General features: G+C 35.1%; 1 protein-coding gene across 1 annotated transcript; it reads left to right on the top strand.

Annotated features, from left to right (window-relative positions):
* Positions 1–3044: 3044 nt before the first annotated feature.
* LOC145677304 (putative phosphatidate phosphatase) lies at positions 3045–23330 on the top strand (the record flags this gene model as incomplete). The annotated part of the gene is given in 3 exon segments (XM_081747850.1): positions 3045–3220; positions 12341–12488; positions 17130–23330. Coding segments are annotated over 2 exon segments (311 nt in total), but the record flags the coding sequence as incomplete, so codon positions are not given.
* Between the last annotated feature and the right edge of the window lie 912 nt (positions 23331–24242).

Below are 24242 nucleotides of genomic sequence, written 5' to 3'. Positions count from 1 at the left end.
CCCACTTTTTTGAAATAACCCATTAATGTATATAGTTTCATTTAGAAATGTAAAGTTTTTGTATGTATTACTGATTCATAGAAAAAATGGTGCCATATATTTGCCGTTCCGTGAGTAGGTATTGGTTGTCTTCCCGTGGAGTAATGAAACCTACAGGAATTGCGTTTTAATTGCCACAGAAAATAACCCCAAAATTAACCTGTTGGATCACTACAATTTCAGCATACTTTCACTTCTTACAAGGGCTCGATATATTAGTCAGTCGCTTTGAAACTAATTCACAGAGCATTTCGCAAAAGAAAAAAAATCTTTCACAAGTTATTTTTTAATTGCACAAAAATTGACAGTTCCTAAAATGTCTTTTCTTTTCAAAGTAAGGGGGGGGGGGAGCGTAATAAGAAACAACTTCTACCTTTTCCATTGTTTTGTAGTGTAATGTATGAATGAAGTGGTGTGTTAGAGGTGTACGAGTGTATATACAATTAAATTTAGTGAATTCAATATAATTCTAGGTTTTAGTGTTATTTTGTATAACTGGAGTATGGAGTGATTCTAAGTAGTGTGGTGTTTTGATGTGCTCTAAGAAAATTAAAACTGCACCTAATGGCAACGAACATGTTTCGGGAAGTTACAAAAGCAAATATTTCTTTAAATGTCGTAGCATATGCTTGTAGTATTTACTGTCTTTCATTTTCTAAGAGTAATAATATACATTTAATAGCATGTGTGGAATTAAAAATTAAGTTGTTCATTAATCCCTGTTTCAATATGACTTTTGCAAAACAAACATCATTATTAGAGGCACGAGTTTTTCGCATTACGCGACAAAATGAAATGCGTCAGAATTAAGTAATTTTCAGTTTCTTGACGTTTTGTGATATTCTATGTGTATTTTCATTGTTTTCTGTTGCGTGATAAAACGCGAAATTGGCAGTTTTGCGCGAAATTTCTAACAATTCGCGATATAATGCGAAATTTTAAATGTACGTTTTCATTAATTTGGAAACCCCAGTTTTCCGCTGTCGGAACGGTAGAACGTGGCATGAACGGTGCATTTTGGGTAATTCGAATAGAGAACATATTGCAGGGCCTCTTTGGTGGAGAAACTAAAGCACACTTACGTTTGTTACGAAGTGAAAAGGGGCTAGTGTTGAATGTGACTTTTTAAAAATGTGCATAAAGATCATCCTTGAAGCTTTCTTCGCAAAGAGAAGACTCCAAAACTATAGAAGTATATGATGCTTTGGGAAAGCTATTTGATCCTTCTGTACTTGCATGTGGCAGTGAACCAGACATTGTTACGTTAAGGAAGTTTTTTTTTTAAAAAAAAAAAAAAAAAAAAAGTTTGACCTTCATTTAAAAAAAAAATGAAAGCATCTGATTATGAAGTACCGCATTTGGAGTTTTACAAAGCACCCTATGAACTCTTGACAAGTGATTCGTCTGGAAAGTACAGTGTAATGAATATTTTGAATGGACAAAAGTTCTGAAGTGATGATTGTTTGAAGTTTGTTGTAAACGCACTTACATATGTGTGGCTTCCAACAAGCAATACCAATTGTGAGAGTTTTCTTTCCCAAAGTATGGACTGGTGATAAGTGGCAAACGTCCAACGTGAAGGAAAATGTAGAAATGTGTAACATGCTTATGTTTAATGCTTAAGAGGCCTCATTCCGGCGAAATTAAAATACCGCTAATTTTACAGTAGTTCTGTGATATCTTCAAATAGATAAAAGATAATCGAAATGTGGAACAAGAGCGCCCTAGACAATATTATTTTACATGAGAAACCGTCATCACGACTCACTTATCTGCTTTCAATTTCGAGCCATTTTGAAAATCGGCATTTATTTTCGCGTTTGTAAACGGCTGCAAACGGAAAGCTACTAGGTGACTTGTGACAACAGTACCTCACGCAAAATAATATTGTCTAGGGCACTCTTGTTCTACATTTCAATTATCTTTTATCTATTTGTGGATATCACATAATTATTGTAAAATTAGCGGTATTTTAATTTCGCCGGGATGAGGCCTCTTAAATGTAACTTGTCCCTATATGTTTCATAAGACAGCAAAACTTTCCTACTCATAGTAAGTTTAGTTACTGATTTTCTTTCATTTGATTTTTTTTTAAATATAATTTTCTATAAGTGAAATTTACAATGTCAAGTGCAATATTCAGTGTATTTTGTTTTTAGGTTATTAATGGTCTATTTCTGTAGTGATCTATGAATAGAAGGAACAATTATAAAAATGTCAGGGAATATCTTTTTCACGAGAGCTAAAAAATGCAGAAGTTATTTGGAAAATGCGACAAAACGCGAAATTATCAAATTCTTAGTGCGAAAAACTCGTGCCCCTAATCATTATTTATTACTATGATTAATATTATCCTTTCTATTTATTTGTTTTGCAAATTTGTTATTCAATAATCTGATCTCACAGTTTTCCAGACAGAATTTTAAGATGTTCATGAGCAAGGAATCAAATCTCTTCTTACACTTTCGTTGTTTAAGAGTACAAAGGGCTACTACCTACTGGCGTTGCTCTTGTCAATTTACTTAATAAAATATGAAATATTATATACGGTATTTTAACTGAAAAAAGATAGTATCCTATTAGTTATACAACCTTTCGTCAAATAAAATATTAGAAACAAGCAGGAAAACTAACATTTATGTGCAAATATTCAGATCATGTCTTGCCCCCCCACTTTTAATGTCCAACCGCCGCCACTGTATATATATATATAATATATATATATATATATATATATATATATATATATATATATATATATATAATATGTGTGTGTGAGGGGCGAGGGTTAGTATTTCCTCCTTTTTTGACATTATTTGTGTTTTTACAGACATGAACGTGATTGTGGGAAAGCAAAAAATTGATAAAGCCATAATTAAATTAATAACTAACTGCTTAGCACTGTACATTATGTTAAAAATACAAAACTTTTTTAATCAGTATAATATTTTGGAAAATATGTTTCTATTTTTGTCGTGCGTTGATAGTATATTTTGTTTTGTAGGTCTATATCCACGCAAGGTTTACATGGAAAGGCTCTAAGCTATTGCGTCACTTCCTTCAGTATTTGTGTTTAATGTTGTCATGGTACACTGCACTAAGTCGAGTCTCCGACTATAAGCACCATTGGAGTGACGTGTTGGCAGGGGCAGCTCAGGGGGCTTTGGTTGCAATTCTTGTGGTAAGTGTTTTTATATATTTATACATACTGTATATTATACAAGTGTTCTCTTCTGTACTCTGTCATTTATGTTTCAGTGTAATTAACTGGATTTTTCCCCTTTTTACTGAGCATCTTTTTCCCCATTTATTCAAATCCGTTTGCACCATTTATATCCCATGTACCATCGTATCACGTGTCACTTTTAACCTTTCAAATCCAACATTATTTTATGTACAAAATGCGTCCACTAGATCCCAGTGACGACGTCAGTTTTAATTCCTTGGATAGGGGGAGTGGAGAGGCAGAGAATGTTTAGGGAAGTACCAACTTCTTGTATACCGAAAAGGATACTTTATATTACTAGACCTGCATCACAACACAACGTGTCTGATGGATCATCATCACTGGTGATCACTCACCCCATGCCTTCCTCTGGCGTCGCTTCTCTCAAATTCTTTCTCGTGACTTACTGTCAACACAACTTCTGCAGCATACTTCTAAATTGATATTAACTAATAATTGCGAAATACTTTCTAACCAAATAGGTTACACTGAAACTGCGTACAAAGAAGAAATAGTCACAGTCGAACTGAACAGTGCTTTGATGCAATTCACTTGAAGAGAATGCAAATCAATTGCTGAACTACATATAAAGGTAGATACTCGTAAGGACATAAGGTGGCTTAAGTGTCTAGTGGACTCTCTTTGGGTTTTGGAACCGGTAATGTGTTTTCGTGGCGCTTTTTGACAGAAAATAGTGTATACGATGTTGAAAATCGAGGTAAAGAAGGCAAATTGTACGAGATCTAATGGGTCTATTTTGGGATTTTGTAGCTTAGTTACGAACAGTGCTACAGTCCAAAGCAAAAAAACCTACAACATGAGCATGTAAGTTTATTGTGAAACGAGGAAGTCTTTTGCTCCAAAATAAGCGTGCAGGAGAGAACGCCGGAGTTTCTCCTGGCGTGATTGGTACCATTTAGACGTTATGTTGATTCCCTTTGCTGTTAGGCGTAGTTTCACAATAAACTTACATGCTCATGTTGCAGGTTTTTTCCGCGGACTGTCCATGTTTTGGAAACGTCTCATTAGTAGTTTAGGTTATTTGCTGTTGGTCAGAACACAGCACGTGTAGAGAATGTAGAAAAAAAGAACAATGTAGTGAATTATATTGTGAAACAGCGATAATAAACACGGTAAGTGCCTATTTTCATCACTGATTGAAACTTTACACACTGGGTTAAACTTTACATCACTGTGCATAATCAGAATTTTAAATAATAAATAGGGCTATATATATATATCACATGTATCAATAAGAAATAAATAATTATGCCATAATATGTTGTAAATTTAGTGTGTATTTAAAAAAAATCCTTAAAAAATCAATGAAGGATTAATTTTTGGTTTTCCGCATTAGGGAAACTTGATAAGTTATTTCCATCCTTGTCAACGAAATTTCGGGGAGAGGGAGAAACTTACTTCCAAAGACCAAATGACTTTGGATTATTTAGGAATTAGTACTAAATGAGAGAGTTTCATTTTTAGTTCCTCATTATTAAATTGTCGAGGAATCCTTCCTTTCCTTTTCTTTTCCTTGTTCTACTCTAACCGTTCTTTATTTGATCTTGCGCAGTGGTGGCTAAAGATGCTCGATGAGAGAAGTAAGGAAGGAGACACGAAGACGGTGTATTTATGTAACAGACAGAATAGGTTTATGGGTGAAGTTGGAAGTGGTTACAGAATAGAAGATTTGGAAGCGTCTTTCAATCTTAGTCCTGTGATGTCATACCGCAATTGAGCTTGAGAGACCGTCATAAGGTTAATAAATCTGCCAAGACATGAATTATAATTATAGCACTAATAGGAAGTTAGTTGAATTTTAAAATATCTGTGTTAAATGTTTTGATTATAACATACATTAATTTCATTCTCATAATATATATACTCCCGCCCGCAAACTCGATATAATGTGAACTAAGAGGGGTTGGGTACTCCCAGCTTATAATATTTTATTGCTTATTATTTGAATGTGAAAGTTAATATTACAATAGAGTACAGCCATAAATCTTTAGGTAAGCCCGCTAACGTCTAGCAACAATAGAAAGGAATATGAGTGGTGATTGACCTGACTTTCTTCAGTCACTTCGTAGAGCAAGTCCTGTCGCCAAATTCAGACAGATCCAGACACAAAGAGAAAGAACGAAAATTTAAAAAAAAAAAAAAAAAAAAAAATCAGTAATAAATTTTATGTACCATTGTTACAATAATTCACTAATTAATATATATATATATATATATATATATAAATAATACAGGGTGGAAGGGAACAAGATCGAAAAACTTCGGGACGTGATTCTAGAGCAAAAAACAAGGAAAAAAGTTCCAAGTTCCAATAAACATAGGTCCAACGCGTGGCGTTTCCAAGCAGCAGCTCTGTGATGTTTCGCCGGCCTCCTTTTTCTAAGTGTGGTATCTAGCGAACAAAAAATGTAAAGAAAGTCATACTTCACTAAATTGATGGCGCACACAGAAAGGAGCAGAGCAAACTGCACAAAGGGATTCCCCAAAGGGGGACGGGATTCACCAAATGAGATGCAGTAGGGGACGTGAATATTTTTCCCCGACGCCGCGGTGGAGAGTCCCCATTTGCACGTTCGAATCGATTATTTAGTACGTACGCTAAATATAACCAGGTCATTTTACGTTTGTACGTATTATTCATTTTCATGTTCCCTACTGCATCTCATTTGGTGAATCCCCTTCTCCATTTGGGGAGCCCCCTTCTGTATTTTGCTCTGCTCCTTGCTGTTTCCGCCATCATTTTGGCAGAGTATGACTTTATTTACATTCTTTTAACCCGACGTTAATATCTCTATTTGTTCGGCAGATATTGCACGGTTGTCGAAAAGTTGTACGGTTGCTGTTTGAAAACACCGCCACGTTACACCTATGTTTATTGGAACTTTTCCTCTTGTTTCTAGGTGTAGAATCACCTCCCGAAGTTTTTCTATCTTGTTCTCTTCCACTCTGTATATAATATTGTTTGCACCACATTGGAGACATTACAAATTATTACAGCCTAGCTATTAATAGACCACCACACTATTTCAAAGGTAATGTTCTGATTGATGAGCAGACATCATTTAGTTATTTTTTTGAAAAGATGATCGGAATGTCGAGATATTGGAAGTCAAGTTTGCGGAACTCTGCTGTGTGTATTATGAGAATGACATGAATGTATGTTATAGCAAAACACATTTAACGCATATATATATATATATATATATATATATATATATATTATTGTACAGTAGGCTAATAGAAGAGAAAGTAACGCTAGAAATATTACAGGTAATTTAACAGCTTCATTTTGCTTTGCAATTCAGATAGTTTATTCAGCACAAAAACAAATGCAGTGCTACGAAAACCCACTATACTGTGGGGAAAAAAAAAAAAAAAAACAGTCCGTTTGCATGTCAGTATGAGCAGGATATGTTGGAACTGTTTGTTTTTCCCACAACGTGGAAATACCTACCGTTTAAAATTAGCTTCCAGCGTGATAGGGCACTCCCCTACTTTGTTCTATTGTTTTACGTGCTCTGCTCTGGATATTCGTTTTGGAAGTCAATGGGTTGGACATCAAGAACCCATTACTTGACCCTTATAAAGTCTTGACCTCACGCCATTGGATTTTTTATTGTGAGATTTTATCAAAAACATTTAATAAAATCCTTCTAAAAGAACAGAGAGATCAAAGATAAAGTGAAAGTGTTGTAGTAAAGACTGCCTGTCCTTCAGCATTGTGGAAACTTGTAAGATTTCAAGTGTAGAGACAAATCTGAAGAAGGAATACTCTAGTTTTTAATGACTGGTGTTTTTTTAAGTAGACATTAATTATGATTTGGTTTCATTTTTACTGCACAACCATCTACATTAGCCTGAAGTAGGGGGCGCGGTGGCTCAGTGGTAGAGCGTTCACCTCCGGTGCTTGGGGTCCCTCGTTCGATCCCAGCTCGCGCCGTGTGGACTTTGTGGTGGACAAACACCGTGCTCGTAGGTTTTCTCGGGGTTCTCCCGTTTCCTCCCATTTTCTTCATTCCACCATTTCACTCATCTCTCATCATCACCGTCCCCTTTAGCCTAACCGGCATAACCGTGGGACGTAAAACTTAGATTTCATTTCATTTTTTAGTCTGAAGTATGAACGCAGTGGTTATTTTGCCTGCTGTCACCTGTTCAGAGACAACAACGGCAGAATATGCTTCGTATCTGTTAAATCCAATGTTGCTTTAATGAAGATGCGATATTTCGCGCGTTTGGTTTCTGTGGATGAGACCTGGGTTTATCACTGACTTGAAGAATATTGAGTTGAAACACACTGACTCCCCACTGCATGAAAAAGGATATGGTTTACTCTATACGAGTAAGGTAATGTCAGTGTTCTCGGATTGTAAAGGTGTGAATCTCGTAGTTTATCTAACCTTTAGCCACAGTATCATTTCAAATTGCTGCAGAGAACTGCTGGAAAATTGCATGACAGACTGGAAAGAAATACCAAAGAAAATTGATGGAAGGTGTTTTGTTGGCGGGCAAACTTATTTCAAACTGTTTTCCCATTTTCTCACTTGTCGAACCTTGCCTTTTGAACTATTTGTTGCTAAAACTGAAAGTAACACGAGATATTTATCAATTAGGACATTTGAATAGACAGTGAAGTGTTTCAGCTGTTGAGCAGTGGTGTGCAATCTATGACGAGACATTGTTAGATAATGTCGTGCAAGAGCTCAAGTATCATATGGACAAGTGTATGGCATTGTGTGAGATTAATTAATAAACTTTGCAAATTTGTGATTTGGCTCTGTTGTTTGTATGCTTGTATTAATAAAGAAAATACACAAGTATATTTTCGTACCTACAGGGTGTCTCACAAAGGGGTTTACACTGTTTGAACTTGAATAACTCGAGTGGACAAACACCGTGTGCGTGGGTTTTCTCGGGGTTCTCCCGTTTCCTCCCACTTTCTTCATTCCACCATTTCATTCATTACTCATCATCACCGTCTCCTTTAGCCTAATCGGCATAATCGTGGGACGTAAAACTCAAAGATTTCATTTTTGAATAACTCGAACTAAAATAAACAAAATATGATTTCTTTTTAACTCACAAAGATGTTCAAAACATTACTGATGTTGTTTTAATGTGGAATATGTTGAAAATGCCCTTCATTGGCATTGTCGGCAACACTGTGGAACAAACCAACAACATATAATGTGGTTTCCGTTGGAATGGATTCACAGGTAGTTTCAGTCGCACCTTTCATGGCATCTAACGAACGTCGTTTGTGGTGTAGACAGTATTTTTTAGAGTTCCCGTTCTTCACAACAGAAAGAAGTCTAACGGCATTAGATCATGAGATTTAGGTGGGAACTCAACACTTTCTTTCTGGCATATCCGCCTCTCAACAAATGTTCCATTTAGGAATTGCCGCACGTCTCGGTGGTAATATAGCAGTGTGCCATCTTGTTGAGAAAATAAGAATATTCATCTGAGTACAGTTGATGAACAGCTGTCACAATTTTTTTCCTGTAACAAAGTAGTCTACACTTGTCACTGTTCTTTTAAAAAAGCATGGTCCTACAAGTCCTCTAATAGACATACTGTATACATTGATAACCTAGGAAGATTAAGAATTCATTCTTCCATAACATGGGGATTATCTCTTGCCCAGTACACACAGTTGTAGGAACTGACAGTTCCATTCAGTTTTAAAGTCGCCTCATCAGAGCAAACAACGAAATCAGTCAACTGTTCATTATAGAAATCCACTAACATAATTGGAGGTGCCTATTCGGATCGACCTCGTTGATTTTGTGAAGCAACCTCGGAATGTCGAGTTTCCATGTTGCTTGCTTTAAAATGCGGTGAACACTTAATTTACTTACACATGATTCACGCGAAATGTGCCGTATGAAATTCTGAGGGGATCTTGTGAAAGTTTGTAACACTGCCTCTACCCCTCTTTCGTCCGCTACTGATTTCTTCCTGCTACACCGTACCTTCTTCAGATCACACACAATTTCTTCCCGTTCAAACTTGTCACGTAATTTTATGATTGTTTCACGTGACACTGGCACAGTATCAAATTCTGCCTGCCATTGTCTCTGTGCTTCTTTCATCGTCTCACATTTCCAGAAACACTTTAAAATCCAGTTTCACAGCTCAAAGGAAAGGTTCCCAGCCATTTTGTCAATTACTTGGTACTAACAACTGAACTGAAAAGAAAGAAAAAAAATATTTGGAAAGCAAACAAAAACAATTGAGGATACACACACTAGTCATCAGAGCACCAAATAATAATAATTTGATCAGGTTATCTTTAATAACTTCTCTTTGTTAACATTCCGACAGTGTAAATTCGTTTGTGGGACACTATATTTTGTACATTATTTTTTTTTTCGTTTAACTTTTGCACCATCCCGTTTTTCATTTTTTTTTTTTTTTTTTGCTCAGGCCCGTCTTTCAGATCCGGCATCTGAAACTTTTGACTGGAACGTATTATCATCATAACCATTTATTTATTTTCTTGTCTTTGTTGGATATCTATGTTTGAGAAAAAAAAAAGTGAAGAGGAAAAAGGAAAGAACAAAGGAACCACAGCACAAGAACAAAACAAACAACAATAAACTATCAAAAATTAACAAATTTCCGTGCGAAGTGCTATTCAGCTTAACTTTATTTGCACTTATCTTGAACTATACTACATAATATTTCTATCCCTAATCCAGCAACTATAATAATATGAAGTACGATATAAAATACTTAAATAATACATTCTATTGTTATTAAAATTCTTATCTACTTATCTATCTATAAGGATTATCTATCTAATCTACTCTTCTATTTTGTTATTTATTTATTTATTTTTATATATTGTTTCCTATGATTTTAACCATTTAATGTTTAGTGATTTAGTTGATAACACTTGTAAATATAGTAGTTCGTCTTCAGATTATTTTGTAATGGTTATAAATATTAATCCAAACATAAATTATACTGACCTACCTTCCGAAGAACCAGGTGAGGTCCAATGTAGGTGACAGGAAGTAAATACCATAGTTTGTTGTAAATTTACTATACATTCATGTTTTCACATAAAGAAATGCATTAAACTTATAAAAAACAACCAGTCATGTGTTAAATATTGTTTGCTTTAAATAAGTTTCACATTAAATTACTAAGGTTTTATTCGTGTTACTAGGGAGATTTGAGTAATTGTTGTTAATTTTTGTTGTGTTATGGGAAAAAATGTATTTATTCTACAAGCATTATTGGAAATTTAAGATATTTTTATCATCCCAGATTAAGATGAACTATTAATATTCCTGAAGTAGAGAGCTATATGAGATTTCTTCAAAATGGTTTGGAATGTTTAATTTAGAATAACAAAGTGCAGGAAAAAGAATCCGCAATGCATTTCCTTGAAAGTAGTTTTTTTCGACAGCTTTATTTTTACTGATGTTCATAAAGTGAGACATATTCTTGGGAGAAGGGAGATAATTATAAAAATCACTGAGAGATCGACTTTACATGTTAACTGCGAAGAACTTTACTGCAAACAGAGTGGTGATAACCGATCGGATTGTAGTTGTTTGGTTTCAGCTTTACGTAAGACTAAGATGTCCTTGTTCGCCAACAGTTGTTGTCTGTACTCCTTCTGAAGGCAGTAAAACAACATATTCTCCAAGACGATCTTCTTTGCTTAAAATAGAATGTCTTCTCAATTTATTTAAATGGCTTCTTTCGAGAAACAAGTTTGGACCAAAGAGACACCACGAAGGACGGGCCCAACTTATTTAAACTTACACGAATGAATGTCCATGGATAGAGAACTTGCATTTCCATTTACAACTTTGATAAATTAAATTTCTCTTACAACTTCGTTTGGTGTATGAACGCAGAATTTCTACAAGTAGCCGACAATCGTTCAAAAGTTAGCTGATTTGCGCCGGAAGATGAGTTACGAGAAAAGTTTTCTCCTTGTCTGAAGAGGAATCCTTCAGAAGAAAAGAAAACAATAGCAACCGAAGACCTTTCCTACCAAAGAATGAGTATTCAGCTCAGATAGTTCATTTTGGAAAACAACCTTGAATCAAAGAAACGTCAGGGAGGATGCAATTCTACAATTTTGATGTGCAAATTTGATCAACTAATTTTCATCAAGCCCCGCCACTGGAATCCAGTATTCAGATCAGAGAGCTTTTTCGCCATTCGAAATTTGGAAAGGAAAATATAGGCGAAATTGCTATCGCCAAACAGCAGTATTGATTGCTAATGGTGATCTGGCTACCGAAATTCCGCACCCTTTTCATACGTTTTGTCCATAACCTCTTATATTCCAATTTGCTCTCTTCTCTTTTTCTTTGTAAACTTGTTATTCGTTTTCAGTGAAATATATCTTAAAATTTATTTTCTGCATATATGTACTTCGAAATAAATCCTCAATTGGGGAGGATCATAACGACAGAGTACGTCATTTAAATTTGGCTAGTCGTGTAAAATTAAACTAATATTTAAATTAATTAAAAATTTGTATAAAGGAAGGAATAACATACACAAGAAATATTCATATTAATCATTACAGTACTTGTGGGGGAAGCTTTTTTAAGTCAGAAGATTCACTATGTTTAAAATCGGGGTATTTATTTTTAGGGGGAAGGAGGGAGGGATTTTTAAGTCAGATCATTGACTAGATTTAAAAGTAAGCATTGTTAGGGGCGAGGGAGGGAGGGATGTTAAGAGTATTTAGAGAGGAATGTAATCAATTACTGGGGTTGGGCATTCCGGAGTATAAGGATTTAAAAAAAACAACAACAACAACAACAACAACAAAAAAAAAAAAAAAGATAAGATCATTTCGGCTCCCGTTTATTATCTTATCCTTTAGCATACATTGGCGAGTAGACAAACAATTTAGTATAAAATTTTAAGTATCCTTCGCTAACATTTTCATAAAATACAATGAAATAGAATGTTTACTTTGAAGTAAAGGAGTTAATGTTAGATTTGTTATGTTGTTTTGAACATATTCTTAATACTTTATTAATTTTTCCTTGTTTTTGTTCCATGTCTATTTAGAGTGCATACGTGTCGGATTTATTTCCAAGGTCGAGGTATCCATCTCAAATGCTTCCACTACCTGTAGCCTCTCAAGACGTTCCAATGGAAACGAAGACTGACCAGAGGCGTTCACCGTTTTCAGGAAGGGTTTAGCTAGTATTGACAGGTAAGGAATTGCAACGTTTTTGCATGTTTACTCAGTTGAGGCTGCTTTTCAATGTTTTCACTCTAGTTTTTGTTTTCATGTCTGTAGTGATTCCAACGTAAGTGTCCTGGTTGAACACGTCTGTTGACCTGAACAGAGATGTGCAGAATCGTAAATTCCACTCTCAATTTCATGAAATTAACCAAAATGATAATCTAGTAGTTGATTCCTTAGTAATTACAGAAAAATAACACAGCTTCCCCCTTCCTCCCACATATACGTAAGTTCTGTGCACTGGAACCGAGGGTATGTATGTATTTAATGTATTTTATTACGCAGAATCCAAATTTCAAAATCCCGGAACGATTGACTGTGTCAGTTCCTTTCTATGGGCGAAAAACTTGAGCAATTTTGGTTGGAATTTGTTACATAGAATCCAAATTTCGAAACTCCAGGACGATTGACCTTATAAATTTTGTTTTATGGGCGAAAAACGTGTGCCCTTCCAATCCAAAATCGCTCAAGTTTTTCGCGCATAAAAAGTAATTGACACGGCCAATGGTCTTGGGTTTTGGAATTTGGATTCTTGTAACATAATAACATCGAATCCATTTCTTGGGGTTCGGCGAACAGAACTTATATTTTTTGTGTTTGGCTGCGTAATCTATAACACTAAAATTCCTTAAAATTTACCGTAAAATTAAAACAAACTATTATAATTTTTTTTGAAAAAATATTCATTTATTTTTTCCTTCTATTGTAATAAAACCCATATAAAGTGTATACGAGAAGCTTCTAGTTACTAGGAAACTATGAGAGTGAAACTGAAATTACGTGTAGTATTTTCGACGTAATTCTCCTCTGCAGCAATACTTTGCTGTCATCTGACTACATGTTTCTGTATTCTGTCAGTAACGTGTAATTCTGTTGGCTGGTTTCTGAACAATTGGACAACTGCCTGAATCATCCTGTCATCCTTGTTGGACTTTTGTCCACAGAAATGTTTGTTCAGAGCTCAAAATATGAAAATTACTCGGAGCCAAGTCAGTACTGTGTGGCGAGTGTAACAGTTTCTCTTAATAATGGCTCAGCGGCCTATGTAGCCTCGCGTTTTCGTGTGATCTTTCTTTGTGGATAACTTCGTACGTTTGGCTTTCCGGAGCAAATAGTGTGAAGTAGTATTTAGTTACTTCTCTTTCTAGAAATTTCCAGTACCTACCTTCAGAATCCCTAAGATTTCAAAATACTATTGCCAAAATTTTACCTGTGGACCGTGCCGTGCGCACCTTCTTGGAAGTGAGGAATCCATATTTTTATAGCAGCAGCCTCCTTTGTTCCATAAATACAGTGATGCACACATGGCTGATCAGTTGTAACGATGCCGTTTGGAATTTACGAAAAATCGTAACTTTTGCCACTTCGTTAAAATTTAGTTGTTTCGGGAATCATCGACAGGAAACTGAGGGGATCCCTGAAATTCACTTCGCTTACTTCGTATTTGGCGGGATTTTCTATGGTATCATACATTTTGTGACGTTATAACCAGCATATATGCGGGAGTATGATGCTCTCACTAGCATAACTGGAAGAGTATTGAATCACAGGTTGTATGGTGTAACAATAGTGGCGCTCCGCCCACTAGCACTAGCATCATGTTACAATAGTGGTTACTTTCCGAATTCGCCTCGTACATACACATAGACGTATTGGATAACCCCGAGCCTCCGGGTTATTCGAAGCGGTTATAAATATTTATTTTTAGCTTGAACATGATAATTGTCAAACCTTGTTTTTTAAGAATTTAAAGTAATATATAACTTTCTGAATTTTATTCATTGAATTTCATACTGCCATAACTGGATATAAGCATACAGAATTAATGTTATGCTTTAATACGAAACTGTATTCGCCAAAAAGCTAGATTTAGTTCCACTTCATGGAAGACAAAAATGTCTTCTCAACGTTCCTTGAGTCGTCTGTCGACCGCCCGGCAGCAGGAAACGAACATGCATGTTCGTGTAGCATTGGATCTTTCCGTTTTCGCTCAGACTCTTTCGCCCATCCTTGAGTCCTTTCGTGCGATCAGAGAATCCCCTCCTTTTGCACCTGTAATACCTGTAATTAAATTTAAATTTAGCGTTTGTAAAGTTAAGTGTTGTTCATGAACAATTTCACTGTAAACTGTTTTTCTTTAGAACTGTTTTTTTTTTCTTTCTTTCTTTAAAATCATTTTCCTATAAACTTAACACTCGATGTATTTGTAATAAAGGTGTTTTAAATTCACTTACCTGTTTAGAAAGATCTACTTATAAAAAGACCTCAAAATGCATTTCACGTCCGTATTATTCGACGACGATTCGTGGTTTCGATGACTTCGGATATTCGGGAGTGTACTGTGTATATATAATACAGATACAGGAAATCCAAGTATGTCTTGCGATGAAATTATTGAAAGTTTCATGTAGAAATATTCGGTCTTTACAAATATTATTTAAAACAAATAAAGGTGTACGCCATTCGGGTTTTTTATATAATTATTTTTAGGTTGAATTTGGTTGCATAAAGCGACCTCGCAGTGGTAAAGAACAATTCACGAGCTTTCCACTTTTCTTGAAACTCAAAACATATATGCATCATTAAAATATTGAGATTGAAATACGATGGTACTAATTCATATGTTTACATATTCACTGAAAATTAAACATAACGCATTTACTCATGTAATTTGAGCTACCGCGTATTTTGCATCCTAATTTTTCAAGGAATATTTAGAACTTCATTTTTACTCTGTGTATGTTACACACCTTTTTTTTTCTTTTTTTTTAAAATTTAGTTCTAATTCGACCACTCTCTATGGAAATGATAATTGTTTCGTAAAGGCTGATCCTTGCATTGCACAGTATTGTTCATTTACCAGTAACTCTACTAGGGTATCGGTAATAGGGTACTGCCGTTCGTAATATCAAAATTTTGTGTATACCCTAATTTCATGACAAATTTGCGGGTCTACTAACGTTAGTTTTGTTGTTTTAATAGTGTTGTGCAGTTGTTATTACATCAACCAACTGTGTTAATCACCATACAATGTTCTCATTATTTAAAGATTAGTAATACTAATAGGGAATGTGTATATATACGTACTGTGAATTCATTACGATTGTCGTAAATTTTATTAATGATAATTCAAGATAGTTCCTATATTACACATTTACAATAAAATAGGAACAAAACATTTATTCTTAATTATCATATACTAAAACAAAACTCAGATAAATATCTTTTAGAATAAAAAATCAAATTTTATGACCCCGATTTCTCAGTGACCAAAATGGATTTAAAAGTTGCGCAAATTACGTGAGCAAAGATGATAAGCTTCATTTCTTTCTCACCTTCTCCCCTTTCCAAGTAATGTTTAAGCTGTTATATAATATGAGAATAATAGAGTTACAGCTTGAGTAAACTATTTTAAGGCTCAGAACTTTCCACTACAAGGAGAAATGTGTGCTTGGTATAAATTCATGTCATTTAATATCTACTTTCGCTTTCTGTCGCGAAATACATGAAGAAAGTCATGGATTCCCGAAATAATTTAAGAAGTTGTGTGTGTACCATATGTGGGTGTTATAGTGATCTTTATTATGAACTAATTTTGAGAATATTCATTTTATTTTGTGCAATGGAAAGAAATGCATTTCGTTTGATTTCTGCATTTTCTTTCTTTTTATAATACAATGTACCTTTTGTTCACGTTTAATCCTTACCCGTGGGAAAGGACCTTGTACCGTGCTCTCATAGACTCTGCTAACACATAGGCAGATGAAATGAATAAAAATTCGTATGTTATGAGGGGTTTGAGACTATTTTACGTCTGGGTTCTAGACCCGTGGGCGGAGCTTAGTGAGAGAAATGAGAAGAGCGAAAGACTATTCTGGATGATAGCGACATGAGAATTATACCTGCGTGATATAATATCTAATTTTAGTTTGGTAATGATATTCTTTTCTTAACCTTTGTATACCTATTACAACAAAGTAAATATGTAACTGTGAAAACTTGCCAAATATACTCAGGTTGAATTGAGGAAGCATTGGATTCATTAATTCCTTCATCATCTCTTGTGTGCGTAGTCCGCCTAGTAGGTTCTTTATACTATACTTTCTATAATAGAATGAATTGCTTATATAATATAGTGGTTAATTGCGGTTGTTTGTGGTGAGGTTGGAACAAAACTCCGTTTTGTTTGAATCCCATCACAATTAACGGGGAAACAGCATTTGTGTGTAGATAGCTTTGTATGTATCCAAGCCGATATTAGCGAAGCTGTCAATGCACGGGTGCTGAACGGATTCAAAGTTCTATTTCGGAGCTTGGTTATCATGTTGGTTTCTTTTGCCATCCGCAGTAATCATTATACTGTATTGCTTATTTTCTAATAATCTTGCTAGACACTCCTTATTGCAGATCTGTTAAGCTATTTGAATCGCGTCCTTTGCGTTTTATCATATATTGTGGTGTACTTTATACATTTTTTTTCAGGTACATGTATCATAATTAAATTTTTAATTATTTGTAACACGATGATGATTAAGTAGATGAATAAGTTCCATGTTGGGAAGATTCAAAATAATTATATTGTTAACAAGTTTCTTTTTACCTTTTCAGATATTGAAGGAGTACAAATTTGGCTTCCAGTTTTTGCTTCCGTGTTTCCATTGCTGTAGTGGAAGTTGAACATTCGTCGGCATTTATCAGCAACAAACGACATTGAAACATTTCTCCTTCCCTTCGTCTGGATTCTTTGAATCTCCTGATGCTTCTGATTCTATACATATAGTGATCTAGATGCTCGTTGTGTATATATGTATAGTTAAAATGTTTTATTTTTCTGGTTTTAGAACGAAAAAATGAAGTATATCAATAGATTTTTATCAGTATAAACAAGACTGTGCCAGTAACCAAAGTTTTAAAGACAAAATGGCGGCCTAATAACGTACCTATACATAGTTGAGAAGTATACCCTAATCCACTAGTCAGTATTATTAGAATTTATTCAAAAAAATACTCAAATGACTACTATTAGATAACATATTCATAATGGGTTACCTGTTCATAAAAATTATTTTACTGAATTTTTCATTATTTCGAAGGATTTTTAATGAATTGGCATTATATATGTTTATTTTTAGTTGTAGAGTATTTTGTAATGAATTGGCATTATGTGTACGTGATATAATCCAAAACAAACTGAATATTTGTGAAGTAATTACAAGAGATTGCAAGCTTGTACAAAGTAAGTACCTTGGAGAGCGATCGTTCCACTACAAACGTCCGCACCACTAATCGAAACAATTTTGTGGCGCATTTTTGATAACCTCTTCAAGGCACTCTTTTTATCTATTTTGTCAGAGCAAATCTGCGCCTCTACGATTGTCCAGAAATTTCGACTGATGGGTTGCAATCGCCTTACGGTCACAGACGAACTTAGGATTACTGCTTGTTTCCCAATCCCAAAAATTTGCTCAAGAAGCTGTAGGTTCAGCTTGCAGGATATGTAATGTGTGCACGACGCACACCGTAAATGAAGTACCCGAAAAGTGGTCTACAGAATTGTTTTGATAAGTGATACGAACACTGCCAGAAATTTGTAGCTTTCCAAGCTACCTACTTGGAAAGTGGCATTTTGTAAGAACGTACATTTTTTGTAGGAACAGTTATTTTCTCAAATGTTTGGTTTCTTTTTGACTGTAGCACGTACTTTTATTATTCTTTAATTGTAAGAGATTTCGTAATGAATTGGCATCATGCATTAATTTATATTTATATCACTATTGGGGTCATCGTGTACTTGCTACTTCATCTTGTAATCATGGCTTATTTGTGCATTGCAAATTCACATTACATCACACGGAATAATGAATATAAACAATTATACCATTCGCCGATTTTCAGGCAGACCAACAAGTAGAAAACAGAACAGATGCGTTTTTCAGGAAAAAGAACTTTGGAAAATAATAAACAAAATTAAGAACTATGGGAACGTCAAGAAGTATCAATAATTAGAACTTCATATTTCATGTATAAACATTTTTCAAAGTAGTATTGATGGACAACTGAAAATAATAATAGCTGTACAGTTGTTGTGTGACTAGAAAAGCTAATAGAATTTTCATTGCAAGGTCAGAGCTCTTTAGAAATTATGTGCTATGATAAGCTTTTTATACAAATGACAAAGTGGTTGATTAAATCTACGGGTAATCGTCGGCTTACGACCGGTCATACAAGTTAAGTTACGTGTTTATTATTATCAACGGTCTATAATAGTAATAAGAGAAATAGTAATAACAAACTCTGGTAAAGACCGTAGATAGGATCACGCGAAATATTTCCATTATGGGATATGGATAAACATCGTTAGTCGCTGTTACTTGTTAGGGTACTAAACGATTGACTCCATTAATGAACTTGACCAAGATGATCTCTCAAGCTTTCAGTTGCAAAAAACAGAATTCAAAAATTCACTTACGTGTATGTATGGGATAGAGATAACCACCGTTAAAATTGACGTTATCTGTTAATCCGTTAACGGATTGACTCTTCACAAACGGTCGAGATAATTACTATAAGTATGTGTTTAAAAAAAATCGCTTACAATAATGGAATATGGATTAGAGATAGCCACCAGTGAAGTCGTCTTTATCCATTAACGGATTGACTGCATTAACGAACTCGGCTGAGATAATCGTTTTAGCTTTCTCTTGCAAATAATAGAATTTAAAAAATCGCTTACAATAATGAAATATGGGCTGTAGATAGGCAGCGTTAAAATCGCCGTTATCCATTAATCCGTTAGCGGATTAACTCCATTAACGAATTAGTCCGAGATAATCGCCCTAGCTAACTATTGCAAAAAAAACAAAAAATAAATAAATAAATGAATAAATAAAAAGGGCGTCTCCAGTGACCTCCAGTGACTCCGTGCTTTCTTGACCGATGAGAACCAGGGTCGGTATGGGCATGTAGAGAACCGGTAGGCTCTGTAGGTCACGAATAAGTTGGTCTCGATGTGACAAAGTGAGGTGTGTTCGAACAGATTTCGAAAGACCAATCGACAGTCCCGACAGTATTGTGGCCACTTCCAGGGTCACCATGCACACTGGAGTGGCTTCCATTGGAGATTTTTGGGTATATCCTCATCTCCTGACTGCTGCGTAATTCTCTGCCGCATAATACCCATGAAACCATAGAGATCCAGCAGGATCCTTGCACGAAGTGACGAGAACCAGCCCAAAAGCACGGATTGTTTACTTGTGGGGGACGCGTATCTCCGGTGACTGACGGGCCCCTTGGACAATGTGGGTATGGAGTGAACGTGCAGACACGCTAGTTTCCAAATATGCAAACCCCGATGTTGCATTTGAAATTGTTCCAGTGCTAGGGCCCAAAATAGCCAGACACTGTTGATCGCTCTCGGCTATTTCGTCCCATGCGTCTGCTGAGTTTGATTTGAGTGTGTCAGGGGAGCAAATTGAACTGTGCCTCCCTCATAACGCACTCCTAGCTACGGGCTTGCTAGATATCACAACCAAGCCCAAGAATGGGTTCCCACTGAGTAGGTGGGATGATTTCAGTCATACCTAGGAACTATACTAAAGTGTCGAATTTATGTGTTGTCACTATAATGAAGAAAGGATGATGTATGCGATTCAAGAGTCTTAGAAAGGAAAGCAAGTAGCCTAAAGGCCGTTGAAAAGTATAATGCATCACGCATAACTATTAAGGATAAAGTTCACAAGCCTCAAAACGGCCTAGTGGACGCGAAAAAAATTAAAAGTGGTAAGTGTAAAGCACCCAGAGGTGATTATGGATTCGTTAAAATCAAGTACGAACGTTATGATAGGTCACAGAGCATTAGAGAATTCCATTTTCACGTTAAGAGGCCCACTGAGCTATTTTGCCTTTCAAGTCCTTTTCATGCTTAAGAAGTTCACATGCAAAGATCAATACATCATCTTTCTTATAATCGGTAGTGAATTTAAGGAGCTTCAGTCACAGATTGTGAGACTTTAAATACTCCCAAGGACCTGCGAAAGAATCGTGTTCTCTTTATAGACAAAATTTAAGAGGCAGTAATGCTTGTCCTCGTGAAAGTGATGCTATTTTCAAGTAACAATTATTAATCTTTACTTATCTTTATATAATTTTATTATTGTAATAAACGAGTATAAGTGTGTGAGTCATCATTGCCCAGGCTACAGCACTATAGATAGTAACTTGAAATTTGGACAGATGCTCTTTCTTGTCACGGAAACAACGGATAAGGTAGAATTTTTGAAAATATAGATCCCCACTGGGTGAGAGGAGATTTCGAATTTTTTGCCAACAATATTGTACCTTACGAATACCTGAAATTAGAGAGAGAACACTCGATACATGAACTCTTCATTAAAAATCAGGAAATACATGTTTCAGTGGGAAAATGGCCAAAATTCCCTGTGAGAATTTGCTTAATGTGGTGTCTGAAATTCTGTGTATAAACTTTCAATTAAAATAAGAAAAGACTTATTTCAGAGTTACTAATAATTTCGCTCCTAAGAGGAAAAAGGGAGACATTTTTATAATACTGAAATTTCCCTTTATTTATCCACCAAGTGCCGAATATGGGCATTCGCGTAATTTGAAAATGGGAAATTCGAGATATAAAATCTTAAATTAAAATAATGAAATGCGTGATTCAGCATATTCGAAAACACTGCTCCTAAAGGGAAAGAAAGGAATCATTTCTATAATAACCAAATTTCCCTTTCATTGTTGAGAAAATACCGAATGTGAGAATTCCCTTAAGTTGAAAAACGGTATATCAACTCTTAAATAAACTCGTAAATGCGTATTTCGTCTTTGAAAATTTCTCTTTTAGAAGGGGAAAGGAAATGATATTCTATATATTTCTTTGTATTTCTATAATATTAAGATTTCGCAATATTTATTCAGAAAATTTTTAATGTAGAGAATCACTAAAGTACGAGGTATGAACGTTTTCCGAAATTCCGCTCCTGAAAGGGAAAATACTCAGATGAAAAAGTGAATGTGAGTCTGTCATAGACGCCCAGGCCGTACTAATATATTTAGAAATGTGAGACTGGAACAGAAAACTCCTTTTATTACAAGAGCAATAAATAAGAAAACAGTTTTGTGAAATACATGTACCTGGTACTAAGGGAGGTAAAGGAGATTAGAATGTTTTACCCAGAGTAGAGTAACACGTGAATTCCTCAAGTTAGGGAAATGAAACTTGACATATAAACTTCTCGAAAATAAGCGAATACGTGCCATAGTATTTTTGGAAATTACTGTTTTAAGGGAGAACGGACATTTTTTTTTTAAACATCTCTACGTTGAACTCGACTTTGCTGTTCGTGATTGCATCATGGGGAAACGATTTATCCGCTTGGAATGAATTTTGGCGCATAATTAGTACCAGCTTCATATCATGTCGCATCGATTAAAGAGCATATTCTAGAAGGGAGTAGGTTAATAACAAATTTTACGCTAAAAATTAGTACAGAGTGGCGCAGGGAATCTGGAAAATTTTGAATCTAGAATTACCAACATTCATTATGGCCTGCATTTGTTTGGGACCGATAAGACAATATTCAGAAGATTTTGCCATTTAGGAATAATGAAGCATTGAAGTTGTACGGAACGTGTGTTGGCTGTGAAAGTATTTGATAAGAACGGTGACATTCTATGGCCTTTTCCTCTGAACTCAGTGTGTGCAGTTTCTCTCTGTGGCGAATCTATGAGGACGTCTCGAAATTAAAGAGAGTGTAGTACACGTCCTGCAAACATCGTTGAAATGAAATTGGGGGTTCAAGAAGGACTCAGTGCCGTTCCTCAATAATAAACTGAGCATTACAGCGAATTTCCAAGACATACTTATCATAATTTGTATTCCGATGTCGTTGTCAAGGAGTAAAGTGACATCTAAGCGCCCTAGCTAATGTCATTGTTGATGGCATATTATCTACATGCATCTGAATAACTAAATGTATTATTTCCTGTGTTAATTATTGCATTTTACTTCAATTAAAATTTTGCTGTTTTCCTGCGCCACCCTGTTTTTTGTAATTACACTTTATTGAAATAAGTATCCAAAGGAGGGAGTCAAATTTTTCCATAAGCTATTTTCCCTTGCGAAGACCGCGTCTTTCAGCTAGTTAGCAATAAAATAATAATAATAAAGATGCAACAGGAACCACACCGCAGACCCCTCACTCGTTCATTTAAACTATTTAAACGTGTGCCTGAAGTCGCCCCAACTTCCAATATGTTTTACCTCTAAGTCTAGATTGGGCAATATTACGATATGGCCATTTAGAAAAGTGAGGCTTTGGCATATTTAAATTATTAATTTAGAAATAATTTGTTCAGAAATTTAATATTTGACTCCAGAAAAAGAACTCAAAAACTGCCCGAGGACACTCCAGTTTGCGGTACGATGCAAAGTATAAATAACTTAGAAACTTTATTATTTCAGTCTTTTGTTCAAAATTATGTTTTTATCGGTAAAGGGGATGTAAGGTGCCCGTGTACCATGCCTAGGGCTTCTATAAATGGGAAAGAAATACGAAACTGCGTTCAGTGGTTGTTCTATTGACAGCATTTCAAGTAGCCTCTTTGTGCATGGAGTCTTATGTCCTATCTTTGATAAAACCTTTATAGAAGATGCTGTGATCTGTTTTCTACTTGTAGTTATGTTTCCTTTTGATAACATTATATTTGTTTTCCTTTTATTCAGATGATGTTTATTATTTTTTTAAAAGTAATGTCAATAAAAAAGTATAAATAAACTTAATTAAAACAATATATTTTCGTTCCGTTTTATTTGTTTGTTCTTTATTTCGCATGTTATATCTAAGTTTCTTTATGACTCCGAATTACCTACAAAAATTATACATCATAATTTGGTTCGTAAGGTAAATGTCAATGCAAATATTTACCGATTTTTTTCCTATGTTATAGTGATTTTTGTTTAAAACATGATTTTAGAACCGAAGTAAGGGTGTCTCCTAAGTCTTCATGCGATTTCAAATTGTTATAGATTGAGCACGGCTAATCGTATTTGAATGGAACGTCTGCACTCTACAATTCGAAAGGAGTGGTGTCCAAGTTTCGTTTGATTGTAAAATATCATCTGTGTGCAGCAGTGACTTACGCTAGTGACATCTTCCACCATCAGTTAACTCGCCAACTCTCACCAGTGTTTAAGCAGGCTCGGATTAGCCCTATGTAGGCTAGAGCCTGGGGTGCACATTTAATTGAAACATTTTTCCGACAGAAAGCGAGAAAGAAGCATCTGATACAAATACTATATGATTCTGTTCTACCTCTTAATATTTTTCATTATTTCCTTTGTTCATTCCCGTAGTCTCTGTCCATTCAAGTTTTAAATTTCCTACATCATGAAACTAAAGACTGAAATGTAAATGCTTCATCAGAATATACAACAGTACTTTCAAATATGGTATATACTACTCTAGCCCTGTATTCAAGATATGAGAAGAATTCGGCTATCGACTTGACGTGTGTCCAAAGGAGGTCACATGTGAATTAAACTGCAATTATATATATAATAAGGGTGGTCCTTATTTTTCGACTTTTCTTCGAGTTTCTTTAGTCTCACACAGTAAATTGATTCCATATCCGACCAAAATAACCCATGAGAAAAATTAGCTCAATTAATAATATTAAATGGTATCTTAAGCGACTGTGAGTCTT

This window comes from Thermobia domestica, unplaced genomic scaffold, assembly GCF_964235325.1.
Source record: "Thermobia domestica unplaced genomic scaffold, izTheDome1.hap1.1 HAP1_SCAFFOLD_749, whole genome shotgun sequence".
Classification (NCBI taxonomy): Eukaryota; Metazoa; Arthropoda; class Insecta; order Zygentoma; family Lepismatidae; genus Thermobia; species Thermobia domestica.
This window is presented reverse-complemented; position numbering and strand designations above follow the sequence as displayed.